The 21,081-nt window shown below is 39.7% G+C and overlaps 1 protein-coding gene across 2 annotated transcripts in view; it reads right to left on the bottom strand.

Moving 5' to 3' along the window:
• Positions 1-21,081, bottom strand: part of LOC143962744 (uncharacterized) — a 435,927-nt gene that overhangs the window by 59,112 nt on the left and 355,734 nt on the right. For both annotated transcript variants that reach the window (XM_077472147.1, XM_077472146.1), the window contains exon 13: positions 13,646-13,743. In XM_077472147.1, the coding sequence (XP_077328273.1) occupies positions 13,646-13,743 (98 nt within the window). The remainder of the gene's footprint in view (positions 1-13,645; positions 13,744-21,081) is intronic.

Genomic DNA, 21,081 nt, shown 5'->3' with positions numbered 1-21,081 from the left:
ATAACAATCATGCTTTACTGCATATACAGACTAATTGTGGGTTAACCTGTGGCCCTCCATCTGTTGCATAACTACATGAGGCATTGCAAGGCTGATAGTTACAAGCATGACTCCCACAAGGCAGAGGCATGATGGAAGTTGTAGTTCCGCAACAGCTGGAGGGCCACAGGTTGAGCACCAATGCTTTAAGGTAAATCCTCCTCCGACTCATAATTTTCCTGTGAGGCAGGGGTTAATCAAACTAAGAGTTTGTCACAAGCGCTCATCAAGAGTGCCCACGCTTTTAGCCCAGCTATGCCATTCATAGAAGCCATGCTATAGATTCTATAAATGGAAAGGGATATATGAGTGGAGGATGGGCGGATGATAGATAGGTCCACCCTATCCATTCATTGTTCACACTTGGTTCATAGAAGCTGTACTACAGTTCTACAAATGGAGCTGCTAGGTAGAAAAGGATGGGCATAGTCAGGCTCTCTGGTGGTTGGGGTGGGGGACAACATGGATGGAGGAGAATATCACCGAAAAGAAGATGCATCAGCACAAGAGACACATCCTACTGCTGCTGACTGTAAGTTATGTCCTTTGTGCTGGTTTTTGTGTTTTTTTATTTTGGCTGCACCTAGGTTCTAAAATAAATACATTAACTATTTTAGCTTGAATCCTTTGAAAGCAGCTGGAAAAAGTAATGCATTAATTGTAATCAACAACTGGCTTGGAAAAAATTTCACAAAATATATCAACAGGAGCAGGCATGCCAGGTCTTACATCTGCCCAGCAATCTAGAAATATTTTGCCTCAAGACTAGTTAGGCCCCAATGTCCCAATATATAATAAGATAATAGGATGACCATGTGCCTCCATGCGATGTAAGAAGAGATAGCACAGCCATGCAATTGTGGTTAAAGCGAAACTAATGACATAAATGTAACTTTTTCCCAAAAGAAAGCTTGTTAAAAATGTTCAATAAATGTTATTAAAAGAAAAATATGACCAAAGCTCTTTTGACCATGCCTCTCTTGTGGGTCACAAGACTGAACTTATTTATGCACTTCTGTGACCCAGAACCAGCCGACAGTGGGCTAAAGCAATGAGTTGTACTAGTCTCTGCATGTATCCCAACAATAATGTTGGGATCCACCAAGATGCTTGTTTGGCTCCCACCCACTTACTTACCCAGTGCTCCAGTGAACGCTGGAGGGGCAGTGCACAGAGCGCTGAGTGATAGTCAGCAGTCTGTGCTAAGAGCTGACCCGAGAACTGAGTGATCAGCAGTCACATGATTGCTTAGTTTTCAGGCTTAGAGCCGATGGGGCAGCTGCAGCATCACACTAACATCACACTATACATTATTTCTGCTTTAGGGGAGATTTCCCCTCACTGCCTTTATGGGCACCAAAATAGGAAGTATGTAGAACCTCTCCAACAGGGTTGCCAGTGATTAGAACCAATGTATATTTATTATTTATATTTATTCCCCACTGTGTCATTATACAGTAGAATTTATTTCTGTGTGGTTACTAACACAGTGGGGGAGATTTATTACAACTAGAGCACTCAAAATCTGGTGCAGCTGTGCATGATATCCAATCAGCTTCTAACTTCAGCTTGTTCAGTTAGGTCCCTTTCACACATGCGGATGGTATGTCCGTATTTCATCCATCCGTTTGCGGATGAAATACGGGCCATACATTCATCCCTATGGGATAGCGGGTTTCTGCGGATGAGCATCCGCAGACACCCGCTATTGTCCGCCTCCGCAATTGTCCGATTCTGCAGACGGAGGAAAATCCTATTTTTCTGTCCGTCTGCAGAGCGGATCGGATGAACACGGACACACGGTCCGTGCTCGTCCGATCCCCATAGAGGAGAGCGGAGAGCTGACAGGGCGGTCCCCGCACAGTGTGCGGAGACCGCCCTGTCCGCAGCCAGCTCAGCGGGGACAACGGAGCGATCCCCGCTGAGCAAGCGGATCATCACGGGGCGGATCTTTACTGATCCCCCCCGTGTGAAAGAGGCCTAAAGCTTTGACGATAAAACCTGGAAGCTGATTGGTTTCTATGCACAGCTGCACCAGATTTTGCATGCTCCAGTTAGTAAATCCCCCCAGTGTGTGCTGTGCAAGAGGCAAGATGGTGGCACACAATGGACGAATAACTTAGTCTCTGGGAAAAGACTTGGGCAGAGTTTTTGCTTATTGATTCTACATATCAGTGACTTGGTTATAAAAGAAAAAAAACATATTTTGCTACTTTTTTGCATCTGAACTGGCAAAGGATAGGGTTGTTTTTAGGTGATTTCAGTTTTCTTAAGGCTGGGTTCACACTGCTGCGGCTAGGAGACCCGGATGTGATTTGCACCGCACTGAGTGCAAATCACATCCGATCTCTGTGCGATGCAAGTTCAGCCATACAGATAGTATGGCTGAATTCGCATCGCACCCGCTCCAAACTTGCACAGGACCCTTTTTTTGGTCCGCAGCAAAATCGGATCGCATGGGTGTTCACACCATGTGATCCAATTCCTGTCCGAGTTTGCAGATCGCACTGCGATATGCAAACTAATCTGGGGGTGTCATTAACGTTTCACTGACACTCCCAGCAGTTCACATAGGGCAGTGTGAACTGCCGGCGGGAGGCATGCGATGCGGGAACCCGCTGCGGATTCGCGGCATTCCCGCATCGCTTCAGTGTGAACCCAGCCTTAAGGTCATTCATTTTAATTTTTTCAAACAGGATGCAGTATGAGCAGGATGGATTTTTAAAAAAAAGTTTCTCAAACGATGCAAATAAAACCTTATGCCATTTTGCTTTGGAAAATTCTATTCATATTAAAATCGAATGTTAAAAGCAAACATTTTCAAGTATTTTTGAACAACATTTGTTAAGTCTCTGCTGGCATTATCAAATGAAAAGATTTTTCATACGATTGTTTGTTCAAAAATCTTCCGTTGTATGGCCAGGTTAAGTAGCATTATGCTTCTAAACATTTTTCCTTCAAACTGATTTTTATTTACAGTATTGCTTTAAATTGTACTTTTCAGGTTTATAGGTTGGGTGTACAAATACATTTTACACCAGAAATCAAAGGCCATTAGATGGCTTACCGAAGAAATGCAGAATGTTTTCCAGTAACCACCTATAACACTTTTACATGCAAGATATTACTGATGACATAAGCACGTGCCAGACACACACTGCTTGTTCTTATCTTATCATGAACTATGTTAAAGGTATCTTTGAAGCATGCTTTGTTATCAGTCCAGTAGTAGGACTGAAGTATGCTACTTTTCATTTTGAGTAAGGCTCAGTTCACACTTGTGCTATGCGGGAAACCCTGGGAATCCAGTACGAGTTCCCGCATCTCAACTGAAACGCTGGAGATTCACACTGCCCTCTTCGAACCACTACGGGTGACAATACAAAGTTAATGACACCCCCAGATCGGTTCACAGATCGCAGTGAAAACTGTGAATTTGGACAGGAATTGGATCACATGGGTGTGATCAGCCATGCAATCCAATTCCAGTGAGGATCAACAAAGGGTCCTGCACCTTTTTGATCCGAATGTGATACAATCTGTATGGCTGAATTTGCATCGCACAGACATCGCATGTGATCTACACTGCAGTGCGGTGTGAATCACATGTGATTTATGACATGGCTATAGTGTGAACCGAGTCTAAACAAATAACAGTATCACTCTTTATTGTTCTTAGCATAAGCTTTTAATTTATCTTATTTGAAAATGATTTCTATTTTTATATATATCTCAAGACATTTTATTTTTATTTTGGTTCTGTAGTATAGGTTGCAGCTTTTAAAGATAAACATATATTGAGTTTTGGATAAAGTAGGGAAGGACTAGAGCCTTTACCGGGTTTTTATTGTTGTCTATGTTTTCAATAGGGACAATATTCCTTACTTCCTGTCCTAATAGAAGGTGATGAGAATGCTGACCAATGAGGACACAGACAAAAGCAAAAAATACATTTAGTGAGCTGAGGAGTTTTTTTTTACAACTTCTGAAATTATTTTATTACCTCCCTTGCCTTTCTCTACCAGTGGTATCTGCACTCCCTATTTATTGTACGGGGTCAAAGGGACAGGAAATACACGAAAAAACTCCCCAGTAGGTATCACAGACACAAACAAACTTGAAAGAATTTTTAAGAGCCCATATACATTTCAACATGTTACATGCATTACAGTGCCATTGAGTTTTATTGGCACTCCAACCTACTAAGACCATGCATGGTAGGGTCATGTCTAATTTTTGGCATGTCAGGGTGCACTGGTAGCCCATTAATTTAAATGCAATACCCAATAACATATGGCATATTCTACATTAGTGCACCAAAAAAGGTAAATGGGTCTCTCCCTCGCTGGTTAAAGCAAATAAAAAATGTTTGTATTTACTGAAAAAAAAAATGTGTTGAGGTCCATTGAAGGACACAAAGTGTAGAAATGAAACAGTTGGGTTTAGGTGCCTTCAGGAGGTTAGAACACTGGCAAACAATAAGTGTTAGGCCATCCCCATAATAATTCTGCCCCCAACCAACATGCCTTAGATTTGTGAACAGGCAGCACGTAAGGTCAATAGTACAGATGGGCAGAATCTGTGTCCCTCAATGGACTTCAACACAAAGATTTTACAGTAAGCACAATATCTTATTTCCTTTGTCGTCCATTAGAGGCACAGCACTTTTAAAAGTTCTTAAACAGTCAGGACATGCAAAAGCAGTCAAACAGAGGGGTGCGCTACAACCACAAAGAGATTCAACAAAGCAAAGATCATACTACAAAGGTATTTCAAGGACTCAATGCCTGAAATGAGTCTATATGAAAAAGGATCATGGAGGAAACTGCCATAACCATGGAGAGGGCACCTAGGATTAACCTAGTGCTCCAAACTAGCACAGAGAAACACAACCAAGGAGTAGAAAGTGCTACCAAAAAGAGCCATGGGTCCTAATCAGCAAAGGAAGACCAACCAGCCATTCACTAAAAAAAATCTGGTAGAACAGCACACCACTTGAGCAGAAGAAAAAACTAGATCACCAACTAGGTAGTCAACAAAACATAATATTTACTGTGCCAAGCCCCAGAGTAAAAAACAGACATACTACGGTTGTTTTACTAAAGGCAAGATTATTCTCTTTCCAAGAGAATTACCGTATTTATTGGCGTATAACACGCGCCGGCGTATGACACGCACCCCAAGTTTTGGAAGGAAATTTAAGGAAAAAAAACTTACATTTAAATGCCCATCAATGCAGCCTTAGCAGTGTCCATCTGCAGCCTTGTCCATCATTGCACCCTTGCCCAGTGTCCATCTGCAGCCTTGCCCAGTGCCTTTGCAGCCCTGCCCAGTCTTTTTGCAGCATTGTCAGTCTCTTTTCAGGGTTGCCCCGATTTAAATTTGGCACCGTTCTCCGCTGACTGAGCAGAGAGGAGCGAGCGGAACCGAGATACACAAAGCCGAAGTACACTCGGCTTTACTCGGCTCCTCTCGCAGTCCCACCCACCTCCACTGATTGCGAGAGGAGCGAGCACCGCTGACATACAGAAAGCCGAGTGTACTTCGGCTAGACTCGGCTCTGCTCACAGTCAGGGGCAGGACTGCAAGAGGAGCCGAGTCTAGCCGAAGTATACTCTGCTTTCTGTATGTCAACGGCGCTCGCTCCTCTCGCAATCAGTGGAGGTGGGCAGGACTGCGAGAGGAGCCGAGTAAAGCCAAGTGTACTTCGGCTTTGTGTATCTCGGCTCCACTCGCTCCTTTCCCCACAATCAGCGGGAGATCGGCGGGGTATCGGCATATAACACGCACCCACGATTTCCCCCTGATTTTAAGGGGAAAAAAGTGTGTGTTATACGGCGATAAATACGGTATTTCAAAAGTTTAGTGAATGAAGTGAAAACTTCTGCCAACTTCCACCATCCAATCATGTGCAAGCAAAAGTAATTGATTGTATTCTTTGCAAAGCAAAATTTCACCACGTGCCCTAAAGCCTAGGAAACATTTCCTTGCAAAGTGAACCGAATATTTGCTTTTAGTAAATAAACTATACTATGTCTAATAGTGAAAACCATTTAAACAACTGAAGGAAAGGCTAAAGCCTAACATAAGTAAGTTTAGGCAGGTTGAACTGTATTTGGTTTTAGCAAGTGAGACAGGCTGCCCAGGCTGGGAAAGGGTTAGCTCTGTTTCTGCAATTTCCTAGTCTTTCTGGGCTCTGCCTCTCCCCTATGCTGTAAACAAATGGGTGCTGTAACGCAAGAGGTACCCCTGCGTGCACGGGCATGGGCACAGATGACCCTTCAGGAATAAGAAGTCAGCCAGATATAACATTTCCATGAAAAACATCAACCGGTCAACAGCTGTACGTAAACTTGAAAATTCTTGAAAGAAAAAAATCCTTTGCCTTAATCCTTTGCCGAGGAATGCATGCACACATGTGGCCTCACAGAGGTGGACCTTCTACATCAGTGAGGACATATATGTGTGTACTTGGGTTTGTGCTGGGAGGGAGCCCAATAGCACATGGAGAATGAGCTGTCATCGACAGCTCTGGGTCATATGATCACAATGATCACTAACTATATAACCGTAGTCTTTCTACTCTTGAATAGATAAAATTATACATTGTATCAAATTGTATAATTGTATAAAATAAGGACAAAATAGCTACATAGATCAGGGTTTGATCTAGGTTAGTGTCAGGGGTGGGACAAGGTAAGAGTCAAGGTCAGGGTCAGGTAGGATTACAAAAAAAAGCTTTCTTATTTAGTGTCAGTGCTTGTGTTAATGTCAGTGTGTTTAGATAGGATAAAAAATCAATTTATATAGAGAATTTTATAGGGTTGTTCTTTGGTGGTGGTCATGGTAATGGCAAAAAATTTACAGCAATTTTTTTAACATTTTGGGCTAGTTTTTCCTTGATAATAAATAAAACCAGAAGTTATCACCCTTTTCCAACAAATGAAAGCCTGATTTGTTTTAAAAAAAAAAATTATTTACCTGGATATACTGTATTAAATTGTAGAAAAGATGTGTACAGTTTTACTAACATGTGCCAAAACTGGATTAAGGTGTCAAGATTTGTTTTGACTTTTATTATTAAGGGGTTAAAGGAGAAGTATGGACTTGGTAAAAAAAAAAAAACATCCATATTTAGCTCAATGCTGCAGCAGCGGTTTGATGCTGCAGCTGTCCTACGTCAGTGCTAAGGTTCTCAGTCCTCTTGGAATAGAGAGCAGTGACTGTCACACATCACTCTCTGCTCTGACCCTCCAGAGCTCACTGGCTCACTGGGCTGGAGAGGGGGCAGGCCTAGTTAGCTGTGGCTCTCAGCCATAGGCTGATAGCCAGAGCCAGTTGTCAATCAAATAACTGGGGAGATCCCAACAATATTATTACTATTCTAGAGCCTGCACTGGCTCTGCTACATCAGCTGACAATGGGCTTTAGTCTCGCTTATCATTGCTCCCATACTGTACTTGTCAGTGTTAAATGGTTTGTCTCAGCCCTCTAATTGCTACTTTTTATGAATAGCTTGGTCTGTAAGTTGAAAAAAATATAACACATTTACTGGTCAGATCACCGGGTGAAAATAAAAAAGAGCTTACAAAAATAAAACAAATGCAGCCACCATATCTAGGAATTCATTGACTGAAATTTAAAAATTTTTTGGGGGGAAGGCTTAATACCACTTTGAAGAGTCCTAACCCTGAACCTTTCTAAAGGAAAGGGTAGGCTTTAAAAAAGGGTAGGCAGAGATGACAATATATCATTGCGCAAATTGGTATACAAAAACTTTAGAATAGAATAATACAGTTTTAAGATCAATTTCTCCGTTTAGCATTGCAAGAGGGATAGCCAGAGTGACTATAGATTAACAAAAAGACTTTAGCAGTTGTACAAGTAAAAGTTTTAGCTCTTGGGGTCCCTTTCAAAATCCATAGCAGACTCCTATACCATGCACCTTGCGTAGCCATCTAAGAGGGTGGGGATCACCCCTGACTCCTGGACCATACTAGGCTACATGCCATGGAGAAAAAACTGAATGCCCCCCCCCCTCAAAATCACAACACAAACAGAAATAAAAATGGTTATTGTAAGAAAACTAGGGGAAGACTAGAACTCTCTTCGGAGTTATTGTTTATTTTTGTATTTTATTCTCACTTCGTCCCTGGTAATTATGGTCAGCAGGAAAGAAAATAAGGAAAAACATCTCTTAAGTAGAGCTCTGGCAGCATTAAACCCCAGCAGAGGGTCAAACCTTTTTCTATTCATTTCTATTCTATGCAAAACGAAAAAAAAGGTTTTTGGGTGTTAAAAAAATATATTTTCACATGACATATTCACTTTGATAAAACTGTTGCACTGTTGCCATTTAATTGCTTTCGTTTTAATGTTTTTACTAAAGGACACTTGATTTTTCAGTTGCAATTAAAGTGGAGCTCCACCTGTTTTATATACAAGAGCTCTAAGTGATCAGATAGATGTTCTAAATCTAAAACGGAACATTTATTTTTTAATGTTTTAAAATGTACCTTTTTTTTCTTTCTAATCTCTCTGCTTCCTGAATGTGTGTCTTGCGGATATGGGCGGGGTTTCTGCGGCTATTTTTTCATTTCCCCAACTCTCACTGTCTCCTGGGATCTTTTCTCATTGATCCCAGGAGTCTGTGCGGCGGCCAGCCGCGAGTTAACGTGGGACTAAAAAAATCCTTTACTACATGATCAGCCAGGTTGCCATCACAACTTCGGACGACGACGCCTGTTGTCTCCGATCCGAAATTAAGTCACTGCGCATGCGCGAGATCGGAGATACAGCGTGCACTGCATGATGGAACATGACTGTCACTGTATCCTGGAAGAGGATGCCTGTGGGCTTCACATGCCCACTGGCAAGATGAGAACCCACAAACAGATGGAATCTACTTACTTTTTATCAAGAAAATATATTCATTAAACACTTCAAAACTGGAACAAGTGAGTACTAATTTTAGTTATTATCATTGTATTAAAAAAAAAAAATGATTTAGGCAGTGGAATCCCGCTTTAAGCAGATTGTACATAATGGTAAACTGCAACAGTTTTCTGTAAGCCTGTTTTTGGAGCTGTGAAAGGTCAAAAGGATGACTTGAACAAACCTTTAATGCCCTGTACACACGGTCGGACTTTCCGATGAAAAATGTGCGATCGGATCTTGTTGTTGGAAAATCCGATCGTGTGTGGGCTCTATCAGACTTTTTCCGTCTGAATTTCCAACACACAAAGTCTGAGAGCAGGATCTTCCGACAACTTTGTGTGACCATGTGTATGCAAGACAAGTTTGGGCCTAAATCCATTGGAAAAAATCTGACGGATTTTGTCAGCGGAATGGCCGATCGTGTGTACATGGCATTACTGTCAAACAGTGCAATCAAACACAGAGCAATAACATACTCACCTAATATAGTGATATATAAACAATTCAATAACCATCTCTACTTTACATAAAAATGGAGGTTATATCTGTTCTTGGGGACCATGTTTGGATGCTCCACTCTCACACCCAAAATACAAAATAGCTTTTCTGGCTTGCAGTCAAACTGGCTACTATTTGTATATATGAACAAGGACTGTATGCAATCAAAGACATTGATGGAAAAGCATTTGACCCTCTACATAAGGTGGCTGGTTGTCTGGACCCAGATCCAAACCTGCTGCTTCTTACAGTGTCTCTTCTTACTGAGCCACCTGAGATGCTGGACAATTCCCTGTCTGATCTCTTAGGACAATCTTGCCTTCTGTATTGTTTCTAGTGAAACTTGAACCCTTTGCTCCTCCCATGAACTTTGTGATTTAAGCCACGCCTCTGCACTTCTTGTTTGCCAGATGATTGTGCTCTCTCCAGCCAATATCCTGTTGCTACCACTCCTGCTGCCGTTTGTATCTTTGCTACCACTTGTTACCAACCTTTGGCTTGTTTACTGACTACACTTCTACTTGATTCCTACCTGCTACTGGACCCCAGTTTGCAAAGATCCTAGTGGGGAAATACTGAGGACTGCAACCTGGTACTAACATGCAGCAAAATCTCCACCATCAGGAGCTCTGGAGAATATCGGATAGTACTAAGCCCTTGTACACACGGTCGGAGTTTCCGTCGGAATGTTTCCTATTGGACCGTTTTGTCGGATATTCCGACTGTGTGTGGTCTGCATCGGACTGTTTCCGTCGGAATATCCGACGGACCAATTTTTCCAACTTGCCGGTAAAATTTTCCGACAAAATGCTCCGATCAGACATACTCCGATCATGTGTAGCCTACTCCGACGGACAAAGTACCACGCATGTTCAGATCAAATTCCTAGACCAAAGCTATTGGCTACTAGCCTGAATGTAGTCCCGTCGTAATGAAATAACATCTTCACGTTATGTACAATCGGATTTTCCGACAACTTAGTCCGACCGTGTGTATGCAACATCACTTCCGGACCTCGTCCGGAATTAATCCGTCGGAATTACTCCGACGGATTTGGTTGTCAGAATCTCCGACCGTGTGTACAAGGGCTTAGACCCTGTGTCTCGGGGAGAGTCCAAATCATCTGTCACCTGCTTGTATACCTATCCTTCTGGTTGGTGGGAGCCTCTCTACTGCTATAGCTACTGGTCTCAGAGCCTGACCCCCTATCTTGACATTGGTCAGATGTTCTAGACCTGTCTCATGCTATTCAACTCTACAAAAAAAAACAAAAAACTTTTGGCTGGAGTTCCTCTTTAATTTATGATAATGTTCTTGTTTTCTTAATTCCATCAGATACATGCTTATTATGTTTGCAAAACGAAAAAATTATAATTGTCATTATATGACAAAAAATTGTTTAGTCTCTTTGTTGAGATATAGTGTCATAGGACCATTGTACATAAGTCTGTAAATATGAATATTCTCTTTTTGTAAATACATTGTGCAATCACTTCAAAGGAATGTCACTTACATAGACTTTGAATACATGTTTTAGCATTCAGACACATGAAAGCAGCATTTCACCAGTCTCAGCCTATTGTACACCATATGGTTAGGGACGAGCAGATGGGCTGAGCTACATAGCAGAAAAAAAAAAAAAGAATTTCCACATTGTGCTGATGACCCAATTGACCAACATGAACAGGAGTTCCCTGGTGACCTGACTTCACACATCTTAAAAGTATCTGATGTCTGTATTCTCTGCCCAAGGGGCAATCGTAACTAAATAAGAAAGTGTGTATAATCCTTACGTGTTTTCAAGATTAATTGGGATAAACTAAGGTGTTAATGAGATATATTTTTAAAACACAGTTTATTAACAGATTCGCTCTGATATTATAAAGTATGATACCACTGTGACATTGTGAACTTTGTGAGCAGGCATGGACACATCAATCAAACGTCATACATGTTATAATAGGTGCATATTGTGCTAGCACTACAAGTATATAATATGGAGGCATATATAAAGCTTGCAAATGTCAGTATCAGATCGATCGATCTATCAGAAAACAATAGATAAGTGGCATGTATATAGTGATACAGAATAGTGCCCATTCCCCGCTTGAAAATGATAAAATTAAAGTGTGTGTCAGTCCACTCAAAGGTTCTATTTTAATTATAGCTAGAGCCTGGCAGGCTTATGCCACCTACACACAATCGGAATTTTGGGCAGCAAAAGACAGCTGAGAGCTTTTCAAAATTTGATAGCATGTTCTCAAAAAACTTTCTATTGGAAATTCCGATCGCGTGTATGCAATTCCGATGGGCAAAAACTCACGCATGCTCAGATTCAACTACGAGATGGAAGCTATTGGCTACTAGGTATTGAACTTCCTTTTTCTAGTCTTGTCATACATGTTGTACGCATTCTTGACGGTCGGAATTTGGTGTGACCGTGTGTAGGCAAGACAGTTTGAGCGGAATTCCGTCGAAATTTCGATGGGAAAATCATCAGAGCTTTTTCCCACGAGAATTCCGATCGTGTGTACGCGGCATGAGTCAGCCACTGGCCTCCAACCTGGCCTCCTAACCAAGTTCAGGTAGGTATGTTGTAGTCCAAATGAGTAGTAAACACCTAAGGGTGACAACACTGTTCCTCTATAGATATAGTACCATATCTAAGAACTAGTAAGCTGCAATATGTTACATTTTGGCTCTTTAGTTTAGAGAACCATTCTTGAACTCTTGAGTGTAGATACATTTCAACCCATTCCCTCCATTAATAGCAAATTATCTCTGATGTATTTTGCTTTTGGAAAGTTTGAATACTGTTAGTAGTACTTGTGTTACATTGTACATATACATGCTTGTACACATTCATATTTCATAACTTTTATGGACAATGAACATTTATTTAAACCCTAAAACAAAAATTTTATATATTGCAGATCACCTGTCCTTAGATTGGTGACTGCAGAAGTTATTTGTTCAAGCTTTTATTTCTATATTTTCACCTGAGGATCCCGCCAGTAATACATTTCCTGTTCTAGGCTCACAAATGTACTGTATCTATGGAGGAGAAGTATTGCCACACTAGGCTTCTGTCCTGATTTAAAAAAAAAAAATACCAAATTGCAGGGCAGTTTTGTTATTATCCGGATGTTCATTATGTTTTGACAGGAAGCTTAGAATGTGCTAATTAATCCCCAAGTTTTTGTCTGTAACTGCATTTTAATATGTTTAAATCAATAAATGAATCACTTATTACTACACTATGGAAGCCTTTGCGCTGCTCTTGTTTGCTTTATCAGATGCTCCTGGAGCCCCCACTTCTCTCCTTTCTAGAGAGAAGCGGGAGCAACACTTTTCTATAGCTTAGTACTAATGGATTTCTGTATATACATTTAAATACATCTGACAAATAATTGCATGAGTTTAAAAAAAACATTTTTAAAAAATAAATTATATTTTCATGTGGTTTGAATCTAGGATTCCCCTTTCCTGTTTGTTTCTTTTCTGCCTGATCAACAATTATTTTGTATCCATTCTTTTCAAATGCTGATGGCTGTACAAATTTTAATAAATATTATCTGACCTTTTGTAACTCTTTATTAGATGTGGTATTCTATATTTCATTATATATATATATATATATATATATATATATATATGTATATACAAAAATATAAATAAATATATATATATATATATATATATATATATATATATATATATATATATATATATATATAAAATAAATATATATATATATATAGAGAGAGATTATCTATCTATCTATCTATCTATCTATCTATCTATCTATATATATATATATATATATATATATATATATTCAAATTATACTTATACTGCATTTGTCAGTTTGAACTTGGGGACATATTGGTACAATGTAAGATAATATGTCTCCTGGAATTCTTATGTAGCTTGATGAAGTTATTCTTTTGTGTGCTGTGGGCAATTGGAAATGAAATCCACATAATAGCCTAGTTTGATTAATCTTGCATTAAGGGACAGCTTTTCTTAGTGGAAAAGGGACACTCAGCGCTGGAGAGCCATCCAAGTCTTTTAATTACACTTTTTAGTAATGAAGCAGTTTGCACCCTGTTTAATTCTTTTGTCACCAATGAGTTAAAATTCATGAGCGTCTATGGCTTTGAATACTTACTCTAGTGCTGCTATTTTCTGCGCCAAGCTAGCCATCACAGCAAAGAGTCGTAGGTCTGTTAGGCCATCTGTTACATAATAGTCCACAATCTCCAGAATCTGGAAGAGTAGAGATGGATAGTGCTGAGATGATGAAGGATTGAGCATCAGCAGATTGCTGTTGAGCGTGGAAGGGGAGATAATAAGCTCTGTCGCAAACACAAGCTGTATTAGCATGGTAAACAAAACAACCTTTAAAATTAAATCATTGGAGTATTAGAAATTATGGAAATAAATTGTGTATGTGTAGCAACGGTTCTGATACAGGTAAATTCTATCTATCTATCTATCTATTTATCTATCTATCTATCTATCTATCATTTCCATATACATCTGTCTGTCCATCTATCTTTTTACCTTTCTTTCTCTCTATTTATTAATCTATTTGAACACAAGATGCATGATACAACAAATCAAGCATGATTAAATCATATGAGAATCAACAAAACGTGAAGCAGACCAAAGATGTAATATTGGTAGATTCACAATGTGCAATTTCATATATATAATGTATATATATATATATATATATATATATATATATATATATATTCAATACAATTTATAAATACATGATATATTCACAACATTTTATCCTCTTGTCTTGTAGTCTCTACAGTGAGTACAAAGTTTGCATATATGTTTTAAAGTTTACTAAGGTTTTATTGAAGAAAGTTAGAGAAACTGTTTTTATTTATGTTTTTAAATGGATAGACATAGTAACAAAATTATGTCATATAATTCAAAATACATTTTTCTTTTATTTAGGTCTAGTGCTCTAGAGAAGTAGAAGTAGAAGTAGAAGAAAAGAAGGGGAAATGAAGAAGGAGAAGCCTATGGCCCAGTGAGCAAGCTAAATCCTTCATGCCTTTATAATAAACCAGGGGATGGTGCAAATGATGAAAGCTTTGCACCTGCCTGTCACTTTATAAAGTAAAATGCACTTGTAGGCAGTTGTTGTCATTATAGTCACTGGAAATGCAAGTGGGTGGGTTCTCTGTGCCTATTGCCATATTTACCAATGTATGGAGAGAAGTGGGCAGGGGAGGAGGGCAAAACGGCTACCTTGCTCAGTCTCATTCTGCTTTAATTCATCATTTTCTAGTTACCCAAAAATAATACATGTTGTTCCTTCTATATTTTTTCCTTAAATATTTTATTAATTACAGTTTATTTTCTATTGCGCTGACAATTTACAAAGCACTGTACATACTGTATATTGTACATTCACATCTGTCCCTGCCCTCAAGGAGCATACAATCTAAGGGCCTCAGCCCACATGCATACATACACATAGTAGGGCGTGTAAGGAAAGAAGCCAATTAACATACCAGAATGTTTTTAGAGTATGGGAAGAAACCAGACTACCTGGAGGAAACCCAAGCAAGCACAAGAAAAACAATGGAAGTGGCTTAAGTGGGATTAGAACCAAAAATCCTAGCGCTAACCACCAAGAAACTGCATGCATTTTATATCCTCTCTTTTCCAAAATTTGATGACTGTATTTCATATGCAGAGATTGAGCTTCTCCCTCTAGCGTCTGCCTTTGCTCACAGGGATTTGACACATCAGTGAGATACACTGGACCAGCTACCAGAAAGCCTTTTACGACTTTTTCCAATTGTTGCACTGCATATCATTTCAGCTTCTTTTTCACATAGTTCAGTACTATTTTTCACATGCGAATTCTTCATCGAAAGATTTTTCTTTTAAGATTTTAATCATAGCATTGTGGATTTCCGAGCTAATAATGCTATAAATTCTCTGAAGTTTGAGCTTAATTTTTCATACCTCTTTGTATGTCATTGGTATCCTTTTGTGTAAGTCAGGCCATACATTACGCAGTTTTCTTTCCTTTAACCATGGGTTGAAGGAAACAAAATTGCTTGATTCCCCCATCAACACAATCAGTGTTAAAGTGTTACTAAACCTAAAAAGTTTTTTTACCTTAACCTCCCTGGCGGATTTTAGGCGCTGAAAGCGGTACAATTATTTTGCATGAAAATTTGGCTTTTTATATTGTAGTCCTGTAATTCTTAGGAATAATTCACTTAAATCTGTCCAAACCAGAGTCTAGCAGACATCCCGGGTATGATAAAGTTTGAAAAATTAAATCATAAGTTATAATATAATAAAAAACTATAAATAATTATACCAAATAATAATAATAATAAAAATGATTCAATAATGTAATCAAATCAAAAACACTGAAATTTGCTCAGTTGCAGAATTGTCACTGTCATTACTTTTCAATATTTGATGACGGATCTCCCCAAAAATTCGCTATCGCTCAATTCTGCGAGTGATTCTGATTTATTATCACTGTTTTCTAGCTGGTCTAAAACCTCTTTTAATGTAAAGGGACAGTTTTGGTTGCTATGGACAATCTCCAGTTTCCAGGCAGAAAGAACCGTTTTTATATTATAAAACTGCATGCAGGGCACTGGGCAGACCACTAGGGACAAAAGGGATGTTAAATAATTACATACACCAATGTAATCTGTAAGATTACATTATACTGTATGTATAGTGTGTGTTTTACTTTTTGAATTTGGCACCGTTCTCCGTCCCCTGGGTCGCAACGCTCACAGGGAACGGAGCTCATGATGTGATATATCGAGCGAAGTACAGGGGATAAGGTAAATAAGCTCATCCTGGATCCAGTGATGCGATCCCGAGTCTGGCTCGGGGGTCACCGCTAATGGTACTGAATTTTCCCCCCGAGTCCGACTTGGGAATACCGCCAGGGGGGGTTAATGCATTGTTTGCATTAAAGTAAAAAATGTTTTCAGGTTCTCTGTGCCCCCCTTCACACAGGGGAAGAGAGGGGAAATGAGATCAGCGCTGTGCATGGCTATTCTCCCTCTTTTCCTCTTTACACAGCATTCAAGCAGCAACAGGAGCCATTGGCTCTTGCTGCTGCCAACCATATGCAGTGGAGAGGAAGTGGGGGATGGGCCTAAGTACCGATGTGTTAGTCTATGGATCGCGGCTCCATAAATAAACAGGTCGGGAGTGTGGGGACTCTCTCTCCCCATAGCCAGTGGCTGGCTATGGTAGTCCCTAAGAAAAAGAGGATAAGCCAAGATCACCTCTGGGAACCCCAGAAGAGGAGGATCAAGACCACTCTGTGCAATACCACCACACAGAGCAGGTAAGTATAAAATTTTTGTCATTTTAATAAAAAAAATGTTTTGACTTTAGTAACACTTTAAGGGGGGAATCCCTCCTGCTGCACTAATGTATTCTGCTTGGGGGGAGGTTTCTCAGCCATCAGAATACAATGATCACTGCTGGTAGATATAGCTGCCAGCAGTAATCAAATAAAATCAAATGAAAAAAACTTGATGGGTTGGTTGTAGTGAAGTCAATTGATGATCCATCAACTCCGTACAGCCATCCTGCTCATAGATGGACTGAAATTCAGCCATTTCCTTCTTAACTGGCTGAATTTTGATCTATCTATGGCCAGCTTAAGGGACAGAATATATTACATTACTTACAGCATTCACTGCCTGACTGATTGCCCAGGAAGGGTTTTGAAACTGGGAGTGATGGCCTTTATCAGAACACTGACTATGTCAGAGAAGCATTTAAGCTTTTGTATCGTGGTGATTCTTTTAGGATGACTTCCGAAATTATTCTGAATCATTAGTACTAATGATACTTAAGGTTCTTTCCCAAAGGAGAAGGTTATTGTTCCTAGAAGAATTTTTCAGAACAAGGCCTAGCAAGCAGGCCTAGTTACTATTGACCCTGAAAGCAGCATGGACTGTTGGTCAGAATAATAAAATATTATTTCTTGTTATTCGCTATGGGTACTAGTATTGTTTTAAAGTGTATGCCATAGCAAAATTTGAAAAGACATATTTAGTATACATGCACATTTCCCCATATTGTGTCTCTTTAAAGAGGCTGCAAGTCCAGTAAAATCCCAGTTGATCCTGCGTGCTGGTAGTAAGTGCAGCCTCTGCTGAATTGTAATCACAATCAGTGTTGTCACTGCCTGCCTGAATTTTTCTCTGCTATACTACAGAGTATCTCCCCTTTTGTGTTGTGGAGCTGGGGGAGGGGGGGTGAGGGTGGCATAATCTAGTCCAGAAGTGGAGAGCTCAGTCAGGGTTAACAATATTGCTTGGGATTTCAGTACACAGATGCAGAGATGTCAGCCCACAAGAGGACATTAGGATAGGGCAGTGATGGCGAACCTTGGCACCCCTGATGTTTTGGAACTACATTTCCCATGATGCTCAAGGACTCTGCAGTGTGGTTGAGCATCATGGGAAATGTAGTTCCAAAACATCTGGAGTGCCAAGGTTCGCCATCACTGGGATAGGGTGACCAGGTGTCCCAGTTTTTGGGGACAGACCCCGGACTGGGTACACTGTCCATAGACCAAGTCTGTCCCCAGATTTGTGTCCAGATTGCAGTGTGGGGGGGGGCAGCCTGTACTCTTGACTCTGGGGCAAAATTTAGGGGAGCACAAATATTACCGTGCCCCCCCAAGTGTGCTGTGTTGCGGCCATGTGCAGCATGTCTCCCCTGGCCCCCTACACTTCTGACGAGGCATGTCTGACGCTCTACTGCATCTTCCTCGAGCTGCAAGCAGGCAGCCTATGAATGTAATTGCAGATACATCAGCTGCATGGACACATGAATTTAACAAGTGTAGAGGAGTGGGTCAGCAGCCCTGAACGCACATTGCATTCCGGATTGCAGACCCCCTCCTGCGTGCTTGTCAGATGTTGGCAGGTGGCTGTGTCTGTGCAGCTTCTGCATCTGTATTCACTTCCAGAAGCTGCCTGCATGCAGCTCAGGGCAGATGAAGGCGAATAAACAAAGACCTCCTTCATGAAGTGTCAGTCCCTGTGTGAATGAGACCTAGCTCTTCCCTGTGCTATGCAAAAAATAATGAATAAAAACGAATTCCTTCTCTGACGTATTCAGTAATTGAGTACAAAGTGCATGGTGCAGTAACTTATAGCAGGGAATCAGGTTTCAATATATAGATGTAAAAGAGAAATTCTGATTGAAGTAAAAAGATTCAGCCGGCAACTCTGAAATTCTGATTGTCTTAGGTTTCTAAACTTTGTTTGTTGCTCTTTATCTCATTTAATAAGCCTCTCTCTATGGCACACAAACTATATGGTACACGGCACATATCCTAAATAAGTTTATCAACTTACATCTATGAGTACCTAAAGGACACCCATTACTATGGTAAAATGAAAGTTGCCTTTGCTGGCATTCTACTGGAAATTCTAATTGCCTTTGACTCCATTGACCTGGAACAAATATGCAGGAAAACAAAATTAGAAATCTAGATCTTTAAACTTGTTCCAGATCATCGACTCACATGTATTGAAGCCAGAGGAAAAGTATGACTGATGAGAGATTGCTCAACAGTTGCAGCCTATGTATTTCTCTTATTACAAGTTTCTTTTAACAGCAGGAAAAAATAACCAAGAAATCAACTTTTCTAATCAGTTTTATTGCTCACTTTGATCGTCACTTCTGCTTTACACTTCCAGCAAGGTTACCTCTCCTTTTCTTGCTAGATAAAATAAAGTTTCACAGTTGCAGAATAATAAACCAGTTTGCACTCACAAGTTAATGCAAGGAAGCACATAAACACATTTACCCTAAAGCTGAACTCCATGCAAACAGCTACACAGATGAAATGCATAAATGGGACTGTTTTACCTTGTAAAAGATTTCTAGATCTGTACAAATAGTCCTGAAATAAACTCTAACTTTTCTCTTCTGCACTTTTTTGTCCCTAACCTAGGACTGGGCAGTGACCGAGCAACGGAAAACTGATGTGGTCATCCCTTGCTCACTTTGCTCTCTCCTTCTGTCAGCATATTTGATTATAAAGTGAGAAAAAACCGCGCTATCCACAAACAACAAATAAATAATAGCTGTCAGCACCGCAGACTTACTGCAACAAACAAAATGGTGTAATAATAAAAAAGGTGCAACGCTTAGATTATATATATGACAATGTCTATATAATCTTTTACCAGTGTAAAAAATATATAATAAAATACAATCAACTTTAATAGTAATAGAAAACTCAGCATAAATTAACACTATTAATGATTCTATGTTTTAGACAACACTATATCCAAATATACTAAAAAAATTTTTTTATATACGCATATCCACCAAAGTGAACGTATTAAGAGTCCATAAGTGAAACAATATGGTGACAAAGTGCAATATCTTGAGAAGTTATAGTGACTTCAGTGAATGCTTTGCAGAAATCCACCACCACTTGAGAGGAAACTAACCAGATGTTATGGACCATGAAAAGCATGAAATTAAAATATGGCAACACAGTGGCATCAACGAGCCCTTCTCGACGCGTTTCTCCTAAACAGGCATCATCTGGGGATCAGATTTTAATTACATGCTTGTATTTGCCTGTAATATGTGAGTATCCATTTATGCTTTTAATGTTAATAAAAGTTTTAAACGGTATTTCACTATGAGGCTGTATTTTCTTTTTGGCCTATAATATACGTGGAAGAATCTCTGTCCTCAGTCACCCCAAAAGGTGGATAGCCATTTCATCTATTTTTGGGTCATCTCTCTGTCTACTCTGGTACCCATGAGAAGTTACAAGTTTGCCAGCTTTTTTTTCGTGTGGATTTACATCAATAAACTTGTGTGACTCATTAGGTATATACCTAACCGGGTCCATAACATCTGGTAAGCCTCCTCTCAAGTGGTGGTGGATTTCTGCAAAGCATTCACTTCTCAAGATATTGCACTTTGTCACCATATTGTTTCACTTATGGACTCTTAACACGTTCACTTTGGTGGATATGCGTATATAAAAAAATTTTTTTTAGTATATTTGGATATAGTGTTGTCTAAAACATAGAATCATTAATAGTGTTAATTTATGCTGAGTTTTATATCACTATTAAAGCTGATTGTATTTTATTATATATTTTTTACACTGGTAAAAGATTATATAGATATTGTCATATATGTAATCTAAGCTCTGCACCTTTTTTATTATTTCAGCATATTTGATTATCTCCTAGTTCTGATGCTACTTTTCCCATTGTGAGTACCGCTGGACAGGGGTTTGATAAAAGGCTGATACTAAATCAAATTTAGGTATTTGTTCTGTCTGTATTTAAAGTGGTTGTAAAGGCTAAAGTAGTGTGCTGTTCCCTCCACAGCCCCCTTAATACTCACCTGAGCCTCTTCTTGATCAAGTGAACTGCACAGGAGCCTCAGCTGTTTCAGGTCTCTATCTCCTCAGCAGCTGAGACACCAGTTTAAAGGATAAGTTCACCTTTGCTCACCTTTTTTTTCTCCTATATTCCAGCTCCTCTATGTATCAATATAGCATTTATGTACTTATTTAGCAAAAATAAAACA

Source organism: Lithobates pipiens, unplaced genomic scaffold, assembly GCF_037356315.1.
Source record: "Lithobates pipiens isolate NorthernLeopardFrog02 unplaced genomic scaffold, aLitPip1_a1.2 Scaffold_8, whole genome shotgun sequence".
NCBI classification, from domain to species: Eukaryota; Metazoa; Chordata; class Amphibia; order Anura; family Ranidae; genus Lithobates; species Lithobates pipiens.
This window is presented reverse-complemented; position numbering and strand designations above follow the sequence as displayed.